At 48.8% G+C, this 18921-nt stretch overlaps 1 protein-coding gene across 3 annotated transcripts in view; it reads right to left on the bottom strand.

Annotated features, from left to right (window-relative positions):
* The window catches only part of ZYX (zyxin), a 35362-nt gene extending 18197 nt beyond the window's left edge, over nt 1–17165 (bottom strand). For 2 of the 3 annotated variants that reach the window (XM_082204873.1, XM_082204874.1), the window contains exons 1-2: nt 16238–16364; nt 9567–9848 (exon numbers count right to left, since the gene is read on the bottom strand). In XM_082204873.1, coding sequence (XP_082060999.1) covers nt 9567–9848; nt 16238–16349 — 394 coding nt within the window. In that variant the 5' untranslated portion in view covers nt 16350–16364. Of the gene's footprint in view, nt 1–9566; nt 9849–16237; nt 16365–16929 lie in introns of those variants that run through there. The other variant, XM_082204875.1, reaches the window with a different exon arrangement.
* Nucleotides 17166–18921: the final 1756 nt, after the last annotated feature.

Here is an 18921-nt window from a genome sequence, read left to right as displayed (position 1 = left end):
TCAAAAGCTATAAAACTGATATTGCGATATGGACTTTGTTGTAAACAAAATCTGCCCTTTCCCCCTTATGGGGTATCCAAGAGCCCGTATAGAGTCCTTACATGGGTTCCCTGTTGGTAGGAGAAAACAACAGAGGCCAACCAGAGAATATTGAGAAGCAAAGCAGCTAGTAAGCCTGATCTTTGTTAAAGCTGTTGCAACAGGGTGCTCCCCCCCCCCACACAGGAGGATGGAGGACTGAGAACAAAGGTGTGCCTGCCCTTATATAGACATTTTAAATTCCCTACTATGGAGCTCAAGACCACCCCTCCATACATCATACATACATCACAGAAGGGGTGTAACCCAAGACCACCCCCCACAAACATCAAACCTACATCACAGAAAAGGTGGTCTACAACAGAAATTTGAATGTTGTTGTTTTTCCTGTCTGCCAGGTTATCTGATAATGGCTTATCTGAGTGCCTTTCCTGGTAGTGTGGCCATTCCTTTGAAATGGTGATTACCCAATTCCTGAGACAATGGGAAGGTTCCCTCACCCCCTCTCTCCTTGCAGAGAAAAGATTTGGTCAGTTTGGGAGGTTTCAGGATGGTCTTCCTGTTCTGCTCCAGACATGTGGTTTATATATTTATGTATGTGTTTGCTTTGAACATTTCTGAACATTTATTACATATCGCAGGTGGCATTGTGGGTTAAACCACAGAGCCTAGGACTTGCCGATCAGAAGGTTGGCGGTTCGAATCCCTGCGACAGGGTGAGCTCCCGTTGCTCGGTCCCTGCTCCTGCCAACCTAGCAGTTTGAAAGCACGTCAAAGTGCAAGTAGATAAATAGGTACCGCTCCGGCGGGAAGGTAAACGGCGTTTCCGTGCGCTGCTCTGGTTCACCAGAAGCAGCTTAGTCATGCTGGCCACATGACCCGGAAGCTGTACGCCGGCTCCCTCGGCCAATAAAGCGAGATGAGCACCGCAACCCCAGAGTCGGCCACGACTGGACCTAATGGTCAGGGGTCCATTTACCTTTACCTATTACATATCTAAGACCTTAAAATTCTTACAATAACTTCAAACTGGTTTTGGAAGATATATTGATATATCACCTAGCCCTAGCCGGGAGTACAGATAAGCCCTCAGCAGACACCAGCAACAAATACCCACTACTGCCAGCCACCAAATCTGCAACATCATCTCCAGATCTAAGGAAGAGCCTTGAGGGTAGGAGAGGTGGGAAGACAGCAGGATTGATCAATAAACAAATAAAAGGTTTCCGCATACCCAGGGGAGGGGGGGGTGAGCATAGATATGCTCCCATCGGCTTTTCTCTCCCTCCCTGCTACCACAATCCTACCTAGAATTGTTCGTTGTGAGTGTCGAGTGTTGTTAGGTGACCCTCCCAGAGTTCCTGTTCAGATGGGTTGACTGTCAACCCACTCTGGGAATTGTAGCTCCACTGAGGGGAAAAGGAGTTTCCTAACAACCCTTAGCAAACCGCAACGCCCATAATTCCTTGGGGAAAGCCATGGCTTTAAATGTATGGTATGAAAGCGTCCCTAATATTTTCTACAAGAACCATTAAAGCCCCTGGTGACTAGATTTTTGCATGTCTGCTTAAAAATAAGCATTCTGATTTGAATTGGGGTAGATAAGCCAGCAATATCAACTTGATGCATTCACATCCACTCAGGCAAGCAGAAAGGGCTCTTTTAAACCCCTCTTTTCCCCTCTGAAAAGCCTTACTAAACAATCGAGCCATTAAAACTTGCATGAGCCAAGGTACAAGCGGGTGGGGTGTTAAAAATGCCTTTGTCCGTGCATCAACTCTCAGGAGAAAAAGCAGAGCCAGGAGGTGGAGTCCACGGGACTGGAGATTGCGATGGCTGCTAACGCAACCCTCAGGCTATATATCCCTCTGTTGGAGTTGGGAGTCAGGGAATGAGGACAGCGGAAGTGAGCAGGCAGATAACTATGTCTGCCAGAAATGACAGCAGCCCTCTTCTTTTTTGGGGGGAAGGGACTAACGCAATGCTTCTTGATATTTCTGTCCTGCTCAGTCCTTCGGCTCACACACCAAGACAAATGGAAGTTTCCCAGCTTTGTTTGACCAAGGTGTGAAGGACACATGCTTGCGAGTGGTTGGTGCAACCATACTAGTGACAGCTTTTATTATCCCTGCAAACTGATAAGATCAAAACACACAAAGCTAGGTTCCAAAAATGCCCCCCCCCAAAAAAATCCTCGGGTTTACCAGTCCTCACTATTTTTCTCATTTCTTTTCTGGGGAAAAAAAATTGAGATTTATGTTTCACCAACTGCCTTCCAAAGTCCTCAGAATGAGTCACAAAGCTTTAGGTTTCACAGATGTGACACAATTTTCACCTTGCAGGCGCGTGATGTGAGGAAAGGTTCATTTGGCCATTCAGAGCCCAACCAGGCTACTCTGAGGAACGTGGTAAAGGTGACGGGACCCCTGACCATTAGGTCCAGTTGTGACCAACTCTGGGGTTGTGGCGCTCATCTCGCTTTGTTGGTTGAGGGAGCCGGCGTACAGCTTCCATGTCATGTGGCCAGCATGACTAAGCCACTTCTGGTGAACCAGACCAGGGCATGGAAACGCCGTTTACCTTCCCACCGGAGCAGTACCTATTTATCTACTTGCACTTTGAGGTGCTTTCGAACTGCTAGGTTGGCAGGAGCAGGGACCGAGCAACGGGAGCTCACCCCAGGGCGGGGATTCGAACCGCCGACCTAGGCTCTGTGGTTTAACCCACAGCGCCACCCGCGTCCCTCTGGGGAACATAAAAGTATGCAATTTTAAAAAATAAAGGTACCAGGCACACATAATTGTGAAGACTCCACAGGCATAAAACACAGACTGAGAGAAGGGAGAGAGTGTAAACATGCATGCAGCCCAGCAAGGCTCCGTCTCAGCCAAGCCACAGCCTTGAGAGTGGGTGATGGGGGGAAATGAGAAGAGGAAAAAGGGGCAGCTGGAATATACATGGGGCAGCTGGAATATACATGAATTCTGAACAACAACAACCAAGGAACACATGCACACCAACAGAACTGGGATGCATGGCAGAGGAAACAGGCAGCTGCAGAATCCACAGGTACATACAAAGGGGAAGAGGGAGAGAAGCATAAACAAGGAGCTACAGAGAGAGCACTGCAACATGGGTCTGGACTGGAGAACACACTGGGGAATCCACTGCAATGTTTTGCAGGACCAACAGGAAATCCAAGAGTTAAGTGATGCTTCCCATTTACTGTCTAGCAGTTCCCAGCTAATCCTACAAATTCTCACAAAACACAAAAATGCTTGCAACAGTGTTCTCCTGAGGACCCCAACACCACTGTCCAAGTGAACGGCTGGCGAAGAATCAAGTTATATTCTGCGTCCGAGAAAGTCCTTGAATGTACAAGCCACGCGCATCGATACAGGAAGCAGTGAAGATGCTGGAAGCATGTTGCTGAATTAGTTGGATTTTATACCAGTGTTTCTCCCTCGGGGATGGCAGGTGGCGGGGAGGAACAGAGGAACAGGAACAGCTATTTTGTTGTCTAACGTGGGTGCTGAGTGATGGAAGAACACACTGAAGCAGATACTTTGCACGTTGCGGCACTAAAACTGTTCCAAGTAAAGGTTTATTAAAAAAATTAAAGAAGTTCCGACACAATCCAAGTACAACAACAACTACAAATAATAATAATAATAATAATAATAATAATAATAATAATAATAATAATAATAATATTTAAATAGTACAGTTCTATATTTATTGACCAGGAACCATGTCTCAAGAGGAGCCTTGCTTGAGACAGAGTTTAATATAATAATAATAATAATAATAATAATAATAATAATAATAATAATAATAATTTATTTATACCCCGCCCATCTGGCTGAGTTTCCCCAGCCACTCCGGGCGGCTCCCAATCAAGTGTTAAAAACAGTACAGTGTTACATATTAAAAACTTCCCTGAACAGGGCTGCCTTAAGATATCTTCTGAATGTCAGGTAGTTGTTTATCTCTGTAACATCTGATGGGAGGGCGTTCCACAGGGCGGGCGCCACTACCGAGAAGGCCCTCTGTCTGGTTCCCTGTAGCCTCACTTCTCGCAATGAGGGAACCGCCAGAAGGCCCTTGGCGCTGGATCTCAGTGTCCGGGCTGAACGATCGGGGTGGAGACGCTCCTTCAGGTATACAGCACCGAGGCTGTTTAGGGCTTTAAAGGTCAGCACCAACACTTTGAATTGTGCTCGGAAACGTACTGGGAGCCAATGCAGATCTCTCAGAACCGGTGTTATATGGTCCCGGCAGCCACTCCCAGTCACCAGTCTAGCTGCCACATTCTGGATTAATTGCAGTTTCCGGGTCACCTTCAAGGGTAGCCCCACATAGAGGGCGTTGCAGTAGTCCAAGCCCTATCCATTGGGAGGCAAAGCAATTTATGTGCATTGCAATTTTACTCATGCATCCTGATGGAACAAGAGATGGGGACCCTTTCAATCTCCTGCATGGCCAAAGTAGAGAACAGGGCACATGGTACAACTGTTCTTGGAATGTACCACTCTGGAGCAGGGGACAGAAATCTGAATGGCTCCCACACAGGGCAGGGGGGTGGATCTGCTCTTAGAAACCTTGCAGGTCAGGAAGTAGGCTAGACTAAACCCTTCTGTGGTCATCGGAACACCAAGGGCATTCAGCCATGAAGTCACCTTGCCGTCTCAATTGATGCAGCCCAGGAACAGTTTCCTCACATGATCTGTCGTGTGTGCAGCCTAGCTCTGAGATATGAATCAAAAAGGTCCCGTATTCATTCATTCCAGGGTGAGGAGGCATTCCCTCCCTTACTACTAATCTTAGGACATTCATAGGATTATACTACCATTTCATTTTTTCCTCCATTCATCAGTTTCAACGAGCAACATTAAGACTTTTGGTACTTCAAAGTTTAACGTTTCAGGTTGTTTAAAAGATTTATTAGAAAATGGTGCAAAAAAAGGCTTACCAAGTCCCTTCACCGTGAGCCAAATTACACATTAAGAAGTACCATGTGACCCAGCCTTTCTGGTCTGCGCCACTTAATGCAGGTGGGTAAAACCCTGTTTGAACGCTTCCCTCCTCTCCATCTTTTAAAAACTTTTCCTACTCATAGGAAAGGTAGAGGTAGAATGAACAGAGCGCCAAAAGGGTGGCTATAACAAAACCAAAGTTCTGTGATCCCTAAATGACTAAAAAGTCCTAAGGCAGTATAATGCGTCCAAGGATGAGAATGCCCCCCCAAATACCAAGTTTCAGAGAAGTTGTGCTAGGCTGTTGCACCAAAACCAACCAAGAGTCCTCTAGCACCTTTAGGGTACAGGTAAAGGTAAAGGGACCCCTGACCATTAGGTCCAGTCGTGACCGACTCTGGGGTTGCGGCGCTCATCTCGCTTTACTGGCCAAGGGAGCCGGCGTACAGCTTCTGGGTCATGTGGCCAGCATGACTAAACCGCATCTGGCAAATCAGAGCAGCGTACGGAAACGCCGTTTACCTTCCCGCCGGAGCGGTACCTATTTATCTACTTGCACTTTGATGTGCTTTCAAACTGCTAGGTTGGCAGGAGCAGGGACCGAGCAACGGGAGCTCACCCCGTCGTGGGGATTCGAACCGCAGACCTTCTGATCGGCAAGTCCTAGGCTCTGTGGTTTAACCCACAGCGCCACCCGCGTCCCTTGTCTATAGCACCTTAAAGACCAACAAATTATAATATGGTGTTGGTGTAAGTTCTCGTGGATTAGAACCCACTGCATTAGATGCACAGAGTGTGGTCTGCAGTTGCCAAATATCCATATGCCCATGGGAGCAAAGCAGGGGGCAAGGGAAGGGCAAATGTGCCCCTCCAGGCCCCCCACCTCTCTCTCCATCCCTACTCTATGTCCACCTCAGGAGCATTTGACTAGAAAGTATCCAGGTACTGCCTGGATGGAGGATGGCGACAATGAGGATGTACATACAAAGCTCGGACTTCGGAGTGGCTTGGATTACAAAAGGAAGGCGTCCCACCCATGACTCTGTTCACTTTTGCCTCCACCTCCCCACACTCCTGCCAAGTGGCCCCCAGAAGAATGCATGCTATGGAATGCGGCCCTTAGGATGAAAAAGCCCAGCCCACCCCTGTGTATAAAGGAGACGGTTGGGAATGTATAATGTGGAGTTAGATGGCAATGGGATGCAAAAACAAACAAACACACACGTCTGCAGCAATTACCCCAGAGCTTAAATGTATGTAAAATAATCCCTGGCAAAAGCCCGGCCTGTAACAATTACATCAGAGCTTAGACGCATGTAAAATAATCCTTCGCAGCAGCAGCAGGAGGAGGAGGATACCAACTGGGTATTATGCGCACAGAGGGAAAGAATTATAAACAGTGGTGTCAAGAGAAAGTAACATGCAGTGCGGAAACTGTAGGTACATCGCAGTTTGCCAAAGAGAACAGGGCATCCAGCAAATCCCAGGGACCCAGTGGAGCGATAGTGCGGTCAAGCAAGTCACTCCAAGCCACTCCTTCCCTTCCAAAAACTCCCCTCCTCCTCTATTTAGGTGGTTACCAGAAAAGAGAGAGCAAGAAATAGCACACATAAAGGCCTGGGAAGAAGAAGCCTGAGCAGCTTGGCTGGGAGAATGTGCAGCCGTGAGGATGGCAGCAAGCTGGCAAGGGCAGGGAGAGGACTTATCTGAATTTCCAGGGTGGCACTGCCACACCCTACTTCAATGTATGTCAACCGTGGCTCCCCAGGGGCTGTTGGGAGTAAAACTCCCATAATCCCCAGCCAGCTTAGCCAATGGTCAGGGATGATGGGCATTGAAGAACATCTGGGGTCCCCAGGGCTGGGAAGCTCAGAGCTACTCTGCGTACGTGAGCCCTGCAGAACGGCACTCTAAGAAGTATCTGGATGATAAAAAAGAAGAAGCCAGGAGCAGCCTACTCTGAAGTAACAGCCATTGCTGGAAAATTGGCCCAGCAAGAAAGAGGGGGGCTTCCCCAGCTGTGGTCTGCAGGCCATCAGTGGTTTGCAAGCTTCATTCAGGTGCTGCCTGGGTGTCTGTGGACGGGGTAGTTGCAAATGAGGCTCCATTGCATTAAACCTTCTTAATGATTTGGACTGTATTGTTTTCGCTTCTTTTATTACTTGCATTTTATTTTATTACAGTGGTACCTCGGGTTAAGTACTTAATTCGTTCCCGAGGTCCGTTCTTAACCTGAAACTGTTCTTAACCTGAAGCACCACTTTAGCTAATGGGGTCTCCTGCTGCCGCTGCACCGCCAGAGCACGATTTCTGTTCTCATCCTGAAGCCAGGTTCTTAACCTGAAGCACTATTTCTGGGTTAGCGGAGTCTGTAACCTGAAGCGTATGTAACCTGTAGCATATGTAACCTGAGGTACCACTGTACTGCATCATGATCTGAATTCCACGGAATGCAAGTTGTAACGCAATAGATAAATATGAAATGAAAGAAGTGATTACAAAATACCATTTTAAAATCACACAGCATCTAGCACGGCGCGTTACAATTACAGCAGGCAGAAAAACTGCCATTGGGTGGGGAAAGTTGCGGAACTACTGGGCTAGAAAGAAGGAAGTTCACTTTGTGTCATGGAGAAGTCAATCTCAACGCGAGCTGAAGTTTAATGATCAGGCTGCTAAAATTCAGTTAAGGGATTAGGTAAACTTATGCAGCCACAAGCAACACAATTATTAGAGAATAATATCAGTCTTCCACAAGCTGGTGCCCTTGAGATGGTTTGGACTATAGTTCCAAATGGACCACAACATTGTAAGAGCAATCAGCTTGGAGAATGCTTCTCTAATTGATCCATCCCCACTGTAAAATCAACAATAAAATTGGCTCCAGTGTGATGCCAGTGTAATGCAAAGTTGGGGTCTGGCCTTGAAAGTGGCTCCAGGACCTCAAAATAATTTCTTCATAGCTGGGCAGACGGAGACACAGGGCTTTTATCTGAGACACATTTTCTTGGGTTTACCTCAAAGGAGATTTTTAAAAAATGTGTGCACGCTTCCTCTTTATATCTTGAGAGGGAAGTGCTGTAACATTCTGACAGCTCTGCTGTGAAGTCAAGGACACCGTGGAGTCCTTGAATAGCGGCCAGCTGTAACAGTGTGAAAATATTAAAGCTATGTCTTTGCGAGCTCTGGGAGCGAAAGAACAAAGAAGACTCCCTCTCTCTCTCTCTCTCTCTGGTTAAATGCAATTTTTAAAAACACACAGACAAAAAGACAGACCAACTAAGCACTTTGTCCAAAACTAAGGTCACATCTGCACCATAAATATAAAGCAGTATCCTGCTACTTTAAACAGTCATGGCTTCCTCCCAAAGGATCCTGGGAACTGTCATTTGATAACTGCCACAGAGCTACAATTCCCAGAGTTCCCTGGGAGGAGGAATCCATTTTTAAACCACTCTGGAATTGTGAGGGGAATATGGAGACTCCTGAAAACTCTCAGCACCCTTAACAGTTAACTACTTCCCAGGATTCTTTGGGAGAAACCACAACTGCTTAAAGGGATAAAACAGTTTGCTTTAAATATGTAATGCGGATATGGGGAGCAGAGTTAAGTGGGAAAATATCCCGCAGGACTTAAGTTCCTCCACCGTTTTCAAATATAAACTCTAACACAAGTAGTACCTCTGAACATGTACAGAGAGCCTTCCACCTCATGGTGAGCCACTGCAATCTACCCTCACATTTAAAATTAAGTAACAAGGCTTCCTTCCCCGACGCCTCCCACGTTAAAAATTAGGCCTTGTCTCTATGTCCCTTGATAGCAATCTAACACAGAGTGCCCAAAATAAATACATATGAAGCTTGGTAAAGCTAATTTATGCTGGGACTAAATTCTACATCATTGCCCAGTTCCTGCCTGTACCTGCACACTTCCATTGCTGCAAGAGGAGGCCACACCCAGGCTAAAAACAGTTTGGCTTGCTTGCTTGCTTAAGGGTGCTTATTTGAATTCCAGGCCAAAACGCTAGTCCTTATTGCTAACAAGGAACTTTTGTGCAGCCGAAGAACTCCTCACACAAATCGCGAGCGGCTCCACTGAGCCGTGTGGCATTCTAGAAGGCCCAATTACAATTCAGTTCAAGTCAATTACCAGGGTGCAAGAACAGAAGATGAACCCCTTCACTGCAAGTGCTTTTTAATCCCTCCCGGGGGGCGAAAGCATTCTAACAGCCCCACATAACACAGGGATCATTGCATTTGTTTATACTGAGCAGGACCAGAATTCTGCACAAACACCCATTTCACAGAATCGTAAGAGTTGGAAGGGACCTTGAGGGTTCATCAAGTCCAACTCCCTGCAATGCAGGAATATTTTGCCCAATATGGGGCTCGAACCCACAACCCTAAGATTAAGGGCTTCGTGCAGGTCTGAGCAGGTCCAGCAGGCACAAACTAACTAGAATCCTGAGGAGAACCTCTGTCTTTCCGACACTGGTCATCGGGCAGCTTTGTATTTTTTCCAGTCCCAAGTGGAACTGAAGGAGCACTTACCTTCACAGAGGGAAAGAGTCACAGCTGCCGGGATCTCCCCCACTTTCCCGATCTGGGCACAAGCCCCCGGCGGAGGGGGTGGAAATGTCTGCTCAGAAGCATTTTCCGGAGCCGGTCCGCCAGCCTTGAAGGGGTTCACTTTGGGCTTAGGGGCAACAACGGGTGCAAATTTCTTCTGAGGGCTGTAGAAGCTTGGGGTGGAGATGTTTATGCTGACTGTGGATGTCATGCGGGTCCCCGGGGCCCCCGACGAGGCCATCCTGCTGTGGAGTGGATCAGGACCTATGGAAAGGAAGAGGGCCGTCAGAGAAGAGCAGGCAAGTGGGAGAGGTGGAAACAGGGCAGGATCTTTTGCGGAGAGCATGTAAAGGTGGTGGCAAAGGGGCGTTTTGTGTGTGTGTGTGTGTAGGGGGGGTTGTGCAGGCATGCATTTTTGCAAGCAAGCTCGGAGCATATATTAAAAACCTGGATCCAAAGACCTGGAAAATCTCCTCCTCCCTCTGGGGCAAGCGATTGCAAAATAGAGGCCAGGCCCCAACTTCTTCCCTGTGTACACTTTGGAGTCATGCAAGCTCTATTTTGGGAGAGGCGGAGGAGAAAGAGAGAAGAGGATCTAAGGGGAGGGGGGACACATTACAGGAGAAAAGAAACCCACAGCGCAGGAGATGGAAAGGGGATTGAATTCTCAGTAGCCAAAATAGCCGTTCCAAGGCTGCGTTTCAAAAATAAAAAATAAGAGCGACTCCGGAGCATTCCTTTTCGACTTTGCAAAGCAACTGGGGAGGGGGTGGTCTGCTACACAGAGCTTTCAGCATGGCTACGGTTCGCTCACAGGCTAGCAGACACACACGCGAACACCCCGCCCCTTAAAACATCTCCGTCTAACCCCCCTCACCTCTGCTTTTGTGTTACCTCAAGGCCCCTGGCCCCGGCTGGTCAACGCGGACCGTTTGCAGCTGGAGCAGAACAAAAGGAAACCTGGCGATGGAACCCATGCCATGGCGGTGTCTTCAGCGAGGGAGCCCCTTGGTGTGCGCAAACGCACGCACGATCACACTCCAACACACACACACACACCCTCCTCCTGCCAGAGGTTTGTCCTCTTTTCTTCTGTCACTGTGGCCAGAGACAAGCATCCCCATTCAGCATCTCTCCCTGCTCTGCTGTGCTGCCTCCATCCCTCCCTCCCTCCCTCCCGCTTGCACAGGAAGCAACTCCTGGAGTCACCCGCCTCCTTTCTGAGCTCCAGCTACACACACACTCACACAGGCGAGAGAGACCGCCCATTTTTCGCAGGGGCAACCAGAGGCACAGCACAGGAGGGGGGGGAGCAAAAAAATAAAAGACCCCTTCTAGCCACTTAATAAAGTGGTACTTTATTAAAGGAGAAGCTTATTTGGGAAAGGGCAGCCCAGAATCCCCGGAATTGTACAAGCAGGCAAAAAGAGAGAGAGTCCTAGCAATACAAGAATATAGAAACAAAATGCAAAATCCTAGATAGGACACTTTGCCCCAGTATCTCAAACACTGGATGGAGGCATGTGCCATATATATGTTTCTTTTGAACGTCAGCACATGCGCACGCTCAACAATAAATGATATGCATTTTTTCCGTTGCATGTTATGATTTTACTTTCGTTAGCATATTTCAAGAGGCCTATGCATGGTCTCCGTCCCCACCTTGCCACCAACCACCCACATAGAGAGAGAGAGAACTTTACCCACCAAGGATTGCAAATATCTTGTTCTACTGGTACTTCCACAACACGCTGGGCTCTGCGAAGGCTGAGAGAGAGCAGTCCAGCAAAACGAGTCTGCCACTGACATTCCCCTCAAAGTAAACAGAGGTATTGAGAAGGTCAACACATCCCACCCCAAACCAGCCTTGGGGCCCATTTCCAAGGTTCTTGCTGACTGAGCAATCCAAGTTTGCCAACAACACCCATCAACTTCCAATGGGCTTCAAAGCTGACCCCCAAACAAAACGCAACAGGAAGCCTATCGCCGCCTGGTGGGGGTGTCCCAACATCATACAAGACCCTTCCTGACCTCCTCCAATGCACTCCTTCCCTGTAACCTCCCAGTTGAATCGCTGAGATTCACAGAATCACAAAGTTGGAAGGGGACACAAGCTTCATCTATTGGTCCAACCCCCCTGCAATGCAGGGATCTTTTGCCCGACGTGGGGCTCAAACCCACAACCCTGAAATTAAGAGTCTCGTGCTCTACCGACTGAGCTGTCCCAAGGCCCAACTGGCCTCCACTACAAGACATAGCTCAGCTGGTTAGAGCACGGTGCTGATAATAACAAGGTCCAATCCCTATACGGTGTTGTAAACAAAAACTGCATATTCCTACATTGCAGGGGGTTGGAGTAGATGAACACACTTCCAGCAGAGAGACAGCGGGCACCCTCCTTTCAGATTTTCAGGAGTCCCTTTGCAGCTGTTTAATTTGCTGGTCAATTTAATGACTGTCTCTATTGCTTCTAATTGTGCTTTACCTCCCCCCTTTTAATAACCTCCCAAAAAATATTTTATGATATGGGTGTGTCAATAATTTTATAAATAAACAAACACACTTGGTGCCCAACTCCCATCATCCCCAGTCAGGACAGCCACTGCTCAGGGATGATGGGATTTGTAGTCCAATGACACCATGTTGTGGGAAGCCAGCTCCAAGGCTGAAAGCTTCATCACTGAAAGCTTCCGCTTGGACACATGTGAAGGCAGAATTTACTGATGAGTCCATGGGAATCTTCTACATGCGGCAAGACTGGAACCAGCCTACTCTAGAGCCTGCCAAATCTCTCCAGCATAAAATCCCATCACAAAGAAATGCACCAAGATACCTTGTTTCCCACACAGGACTTTCCCATTAGGCCTTCTGACTTTCCCAGCATTCAGCAGCTTCCTGCTACATTCTGCCCTTGGCGAGAGTTAAGGCCAGTCCACCTCAATCTCAAGTGATTTTTTAAAAAAATCTCTTTGCTGGTTTAAAGGCAAAAGGTTTTGGTTCTCTTAAATTTGCAGCTTGTACTTGGTGCGTTAACCAAAAGGAGGAAAAAAATGGAAGAGCACAACATGGTTCCGAAGGCAAGAGAGTCAGCTGCCCCACGGAGACACTGAATTGCATAGACCGGGCAGCTGTTCCCATCTCCTCAACCTCAGGACAACGCAGTTTCCCCACTTGCTCTCAAGCAGCTGCCCTGCTCATCTTACTCTTTCTTTCCCTTGCTAGTGACCTCATCCCCAGCTCCAACCCAAGAGAAGTCAACACTCCTTCTTATGATTCGCAGCCAGATCCTTAAGTGACACTTGAAATGGAGTGTCCGCAGATGAAAAGGGAGCCGAACAGGGTTTCAAAGAATCCAGATATGGGAGCCATTGAGAAACACTTGGACACAACTCAAGGCATGTGTGTCGCCTATCAGAAACCAAAAGGGAGAGCTATGAGATGCAGGCAACACACCCATTGTTCACATGGACAGGAAAGACTGGGGCATGCCCCAACGAGCTTTCAAGTTTGCCCAGAGGGAAGAAGACGTTCCTGGACTCTAGGACAGCTCCTGCACTACCTCATCTTGCAGTTATTTGAGAGGGATTGGGGTGTAAAGCAGCCAAGCTGTTGCCAATAAGCAGAGATGGCCCTGACAATGTTCTTGGGACGACAGCCTAGTGCCTTCCAGATTGCTGGTTGGACTCCAACTCCCATCAGCCCCAGTAGGCACGGCCAGTGATCAGGGATGATGGGAACTGTAGTCTAACAGGATCTAGAGGACACCAGGTAGGGGAAAGCTGCTTAGGGAGAGAATCATTCTTAAGCAGCCTATGCTCAAGAAACATTTATTCCTATGGCCATGTTCTAACGCTTCCCAAAGATGCAAGTGGAACCCTTCAGATTTCTGCATTAGAAGCCGATGGCAGCTGCAAAGAGCAGGGCTTTCTTAGTGGTGGCACCTTCCTTAGAGAATTCTATCCACAGGAAACCACACCAGACCATTTCTATTGTGAGGATTTGAAGACTACTGTAGTTAAAACAGGTGTTCCTCTAGTTGGCCCATTGTAAAGGGAATACCTGTTTGTAGGTGCACGTGTAGTATTTAACGTGAAATGTCAGATTGCATATATGTTGTTTATTGTCGGTGGTGGTCACTAGGAGCTGCTGGAAAGGTTAAAACACATTTTAAATAAAACATTCATGATATGTTCACAATCCAAGTATTTCTGCCTGGGGTGTTACAGGGCAAGAAGTCTGACAATATCGCCCACCTCAGTTTCTGCCGGTTAACTATAATCTCACAATGCATCTCTTTTTATATTATTATTATAGATTTCCTAGTTTACAAAAATACATGCGCTGTCTCTTTTTTCAAGCTGCGTTTTCTACAGATCAGTTTCATTGGTTGCGAGACATTAGTGCTGCACGCAGTTATCAAAGTGCATCTCGATGATTTAGGCACGCAGTCAAATCAACTGGCACCCACCCACTGAACCTTCTGCAATTAAATAGCCACCGGGGAAACAACAGTTAGGAACTGTAGGGCTGCATCCCTGTAGGATAAGGAACATTTTAGCAAATAAGCTGTTGCCTATTAAGTGTGAGATTTCCTGCAGAAACTTTATGGGGACTGTGCAATCAGTGGCATGATGGACGAGCCCTGTTAAATACAAATTATGATATAATCTGGCTATTGTAGGCCACTCAATAAAGGGATTAACACCAGGCTCGTGTGAGCTGGTGCAGAGTGAATTCTGACAGAGGGGAGGAACGTTGACCGGGAGCCAGTTTATACACTGAGCAGAAACAAGCGGTGAAGCTTTTCATGGGCTGCGCCATTTCAGGCAATGGGTGAAATGCTCTTTGATGGCAGCGCTCTAAGGCTAGAAAAATAGCAATGTTCAGCCTAGCCTTCCCTTCTGTGCTAGCTGTCTAAGTGCAGGAGGGTTTTCTCAGGAGGAATTCAGAAATGCCATCGTACTACCTGCAGTGCATTAAGTTTCACAGTCCTGCAAAAAGCTTTATCGCTTGGTTCTGCTGACTGTATATAATGGCCATATAGATCTTTTGGCTTCTGCCATTCCCAGTGAGGCTCTGGAAATACACAATAAATGTCTGCCTTGCCCTTCATCATCAGATCTCAGATCTTGCCCTGAGAAGGGTTGGAGTAGATGAACACCAAGTTCCCTTCTAATTTCTACAAGCCCATAAGCCACAAATAATGGCTGGCGTGTTGTGCTACGATTGGTGGGTCACAGGTTAGGCAGGTATGTGTGTGTATGTGCCATCATATAGTTTAGTCACTAGGTGGCACTGGGCTTAATTAAAGAATCTGGGTGGAGTCAGGAGTTTCCTGTTTGGCTCTTATTTTAAGACATAGTAAACGTTGTGGTCTAGCAGCTTGGCTGGTGTGTCTTAAATAATAGCAGGCCTACCCTAGAATCAGATGATGAACTGGGCAGGTTTGTGCATTCATCTAACCCTAAAGAGATGCAGCCCACACATACGCCCTAAATTTAGCAGGTCTGTTTAACACGGCCTAACATTTTAGTATTTGAGGCATAAAGGCAGCTCATGAACTATGGCCAGCAGGGAAGTGAAACTAGCTAGTCGGAGCACCGTTCAAAGTCAGCCAGCAACATCTCTCCCAACCCTAGACCACACCTTTCTGTTATTGCATACTGATTGTTCTGAAGGAAAACCCAGTGCGTATCATTTCTGTGTCTGTCCAATGAAGATTGACATGATCTTCCACTGATGTAGAAAATATTTGTTGTTTAGTCGTTTAGTCGTGTCCGACTCTTTGTTATCCCATGGACCAGAGCACGCCAGGCACTCCTGTCTTCCACTGCCTCCCAGTTTGGTCAAACTCATGCTGGTAGCTTCGAGAACACTGTCCAACCATCTCACACACATATATATGGAGAGTCGTACCAGAACTTTGAGAAATTAACGCAGCAAACTCTCAGCTCTGTTTTCCAAAGGCTGTGATGGCTGCTTGAAATAACTCCAGTTCACTCCTTCTCCCATAATGTGCAAACTCACTGGTTGAGCTTATAAACCGATAAGGTTGTCCAGGATCACCCCAAGGCAAGAGTCCCTTTTGCTGGATCAAACCAAGTTTCCTCCAGCGTCCTCTCTGAAGCAAGGGCTGCTGAATTAAGTTCTGTAAGGTGTGAATAAATGCACCAGCCTTCTCCTGTGGGCTGTGCACACCATTTGGCATTTAAAGGTAGACTGCTTCTGAACAGAGAGGTTCTCCAGTGCTAGCTTGGCAAACACCCAAGCAGCTCACGAACAGGATGCAAAGATTCCTGCTATACCATTCTTTCCCTCTCCCCACCCCGCCCCCACGCGCCTGCAGGGATCCACTGTTTCTAGGGATCTCAGCGCTTCTTCTTTTCTGCTTTGTGATCAAAAAGCAGTAAAAAGCACTTTCTTATGTATACCGTAATAAGCTGGCGAACGCGCGTGTACAGAAGTAACAGTGCGGCCTATACTCAGTCTAATACAAGCGGCTGACACGTCCACACCCCTTTTCTTTGCTGAAAGTAGGGGAAAAGTCTGGCCGAAAAGAAGCGGACTAGAAGTCTGGATCCAGCCAGCCAGCCCCCCTGTAAAGGGCGCCGACATATCGCAACAGTTGCGTCGCCCCCTCCCCGCTGCCGAACCTTGCGGATTCTTCCCGCTGCTTCGACTCAAAACATCTGGAAAAACGCTCCGGGCCGAGGCGGGCGAACACCCCTTCCTGCAGCTCCAGAGCAGGCAGGGAGCAACTCCCATGCCGCTTCTCCGCTTTCAGCCGCTGCCAACCCTTTAACAAGAGAAAGGAGGAGACTGCCGGAGGTATTTCCCTTCAGGAGGGGAGGGGGGCTCGCCAGAGAGACCGGACGGCAACGGCGCGGCGCGCCTCGTCACGGTTTCCCCCGAGGAGGAGGAGGGGCGCTCGGCAATCCTGCAAATCTCTCGCCCAAGGGAGCGTTTCCCCACCACCACCCTAACGCGATCCTAGACTTCCTCGAGAGTTACCCCCCCGGCCCCGCGATCCAGGGCACTGTCGAGGAAACGTGCCCCTAGTTTCTCGCCCTCTTCCCAAATTCCTCCGGAGCTGCAACTTTAGGCGCGCGTAAACTTTTACGCGCACTCAGCCAAGCCCCGCGTTGCAACGGGGATGTGCGCAAAAGTGGCCCGCGCGAGAATCCATCCGGCCCGCCGGTGCCTCCGAGGAGGTAGGGGCACCTAACCCTCCCTTCGAACACGAGGCACGCGTTTTAAGAGCTCTTAAAACCGCGGTATTGTTTCCGGAGGGTGGGGAGGTGGAGGTGAAGCCCGGAAGGTTTCTCCAAGGAGAAGGCAGCCTTACCTAGAGGGCAATGGTCTGGTTCCCAGCAGGAGCCGCGGCGGCGGCGGCGGGTGGCGCAGCTTTAGGGCGCAGAGAAAGGGAGCTGCTCTCGGATCCCCGGGGGACCTGAACGAGGACTGTGCGCGCTGCTGCTGCTGCAGCTGAGGATCGCAGCCTCTCCTCGCGACTCCTCCCCGCGGCCAGGAGGGTTGTGCTCGCCTGGCCCGCGCGCAACTTTCTGGAGCTGCCTTTTGCCAAGAAGGGGTGTTGAAGAAGCTCGGAGGGGGCGGAGGAAAAAAGGAGCTGTTGTAGCCCCGACACTTCCGAGCTGATCGCAACTTTTTCTTTTCTTTTTTTTTTAAGGGAGCCTCGCTCTGCCCAAGTTGTTTGACCATAAAAGGAGAGAGGGCTGCTCGGAGCGAACAGCTGAGCTCACTCCTCGGGGAATGTGGCAAGGAGGGGAGGCTGCCGGCGACCACGCAGAAAAGGAGGAGGGGGCTTCGTCTCCTCCCCAAAGGCTGCAGCCCCTCGATGAGTCCGAGCCGGGGCATGTTTTTGCTCTGTGGGGCCCGGCGGCCCGATGCGGTGTGGGGGCCGCCTCCTAAGACTAACCGCGTGCGCAACGCCCTCCCTCTTGGGCTTCCTCGGAAGTAAGCGGCGCCCGCCTCCCCGAGTTCACTAGCCCCCGGTAAAGCGGCCATAGGCCTGGTGCTCTACTCGATCCCCCATTGAGGATCTGTTGAGTGTTTTTCCCAGTAGGTGAAAGTTCGCCACGTTAGCGCCCCAAGCCTAAAAAACTGCTGAGAAGCCTCGAGACAAGAGTTCAGTAGTTTACTCCCGGTGCGTAAGGATGCGTTAAGATTGCAGCCCGGAAGGAATGGGAAAGGCGGCAGCACACAGGTTAATGCATCTCCGTTTCTCTAGCCAGCCTTTAGGTGTTTCATTCCTCCCCCAGCCCTTTTCGTGGCCCCTGTCCCCCCCCCCACGGCCCTCAGCTCAAGGCCCTGGTGAGGTTTATGGTTTCCTTCATACTTTTGCTGATCTCTTCCCCTCACCCTTTCTCCAAAACCACCTTGACTCTGGGTGTGTTTTTTTCCTCTTAATGCACATCTTGAGTTCGCCTCTTGCAGCCTCACTCCCTTTCTCCCTCTAGGAATGACTTCATTTCCTTTGGAGGCGCCCCCCCCTCCAAAAAGCTGTACTTGATGAGTCAGGGTCTGCCTTGGCTTCTCCTCCACCCACCCACCCACCCACCCACTCCCTCCCCTCCCTGCCCGAACCAGCTGCAAGGCTAGTATCTGACTCAGAATTTCCTCTTAGAAAACTGTGAGGAAGTTTGTTCTTTCCACATACAAAAAACCCAGTGTTATCATGACCCAGCATGGGGTTTTTTTGTTTGTTTGTTTGTGTGTGTGTTCTTCTTGTCTTCTCTAGCCTGGAGTGCGAGTTCAGGGTACAATAGGAACTCCCTTCCTAACTTGAATGGCGCCATTCAAAAGCATCAGGAATGATGGAGGTCTCCTGACATGTGGGCCACAAAGGGGGGTGGGGTGGGAGGGATACAGTTCTCCGAATATATCTGCGGTGTTTCTCCATCCTGGACTGCAGCCCACAAGACGTCGTCTCTTTCCCATTCCCGATTTGTGGTTTGCTTCTGGGACCCCCTTAGGTATAGATTCATTTTTTCCCCTACGAAGAATTCACCTATGCAATGCTGTCTCTTTAATTTTAGCTGGTGGAGTCTGTGAGGTCTGCATTTCTATACAGTGGTACCTTGGGTTAGGTACTTAATTTGTTCCAGAGGTCTGTTCTTAAGCTGAAACTGTTCTTAACCTGAAGCACCACTTTAGCTAATGGGGCCTCCTGTTGCCGCCGCACCGCCAGAGCACGATTTCTGTTCTCATCCTGAAGCAAAGTTCTTAGCCCGAGGTACTATATCTGGGTTAGCGGAGTCTGTAACCTGAAGCGTATGTAACCCGAGGTACCACTGTACAACCTTGTCTGTCTTGCACG

Source organism: Podarcis vaucheri, assembly GCF_965113315.1.
Source record: "Podarcis vaucheri genome assembly, chromosome: 17".
Taxonomy (NCBI): Eukaryota; Metazoa; Chordata; class Lepidosauria; order Squamata; family Lacertidae; genus Podarcis; species Podarcis vaucheri.
This window is presented reverse-complemented; position numbering and strand designations above follow the sequence as displayed.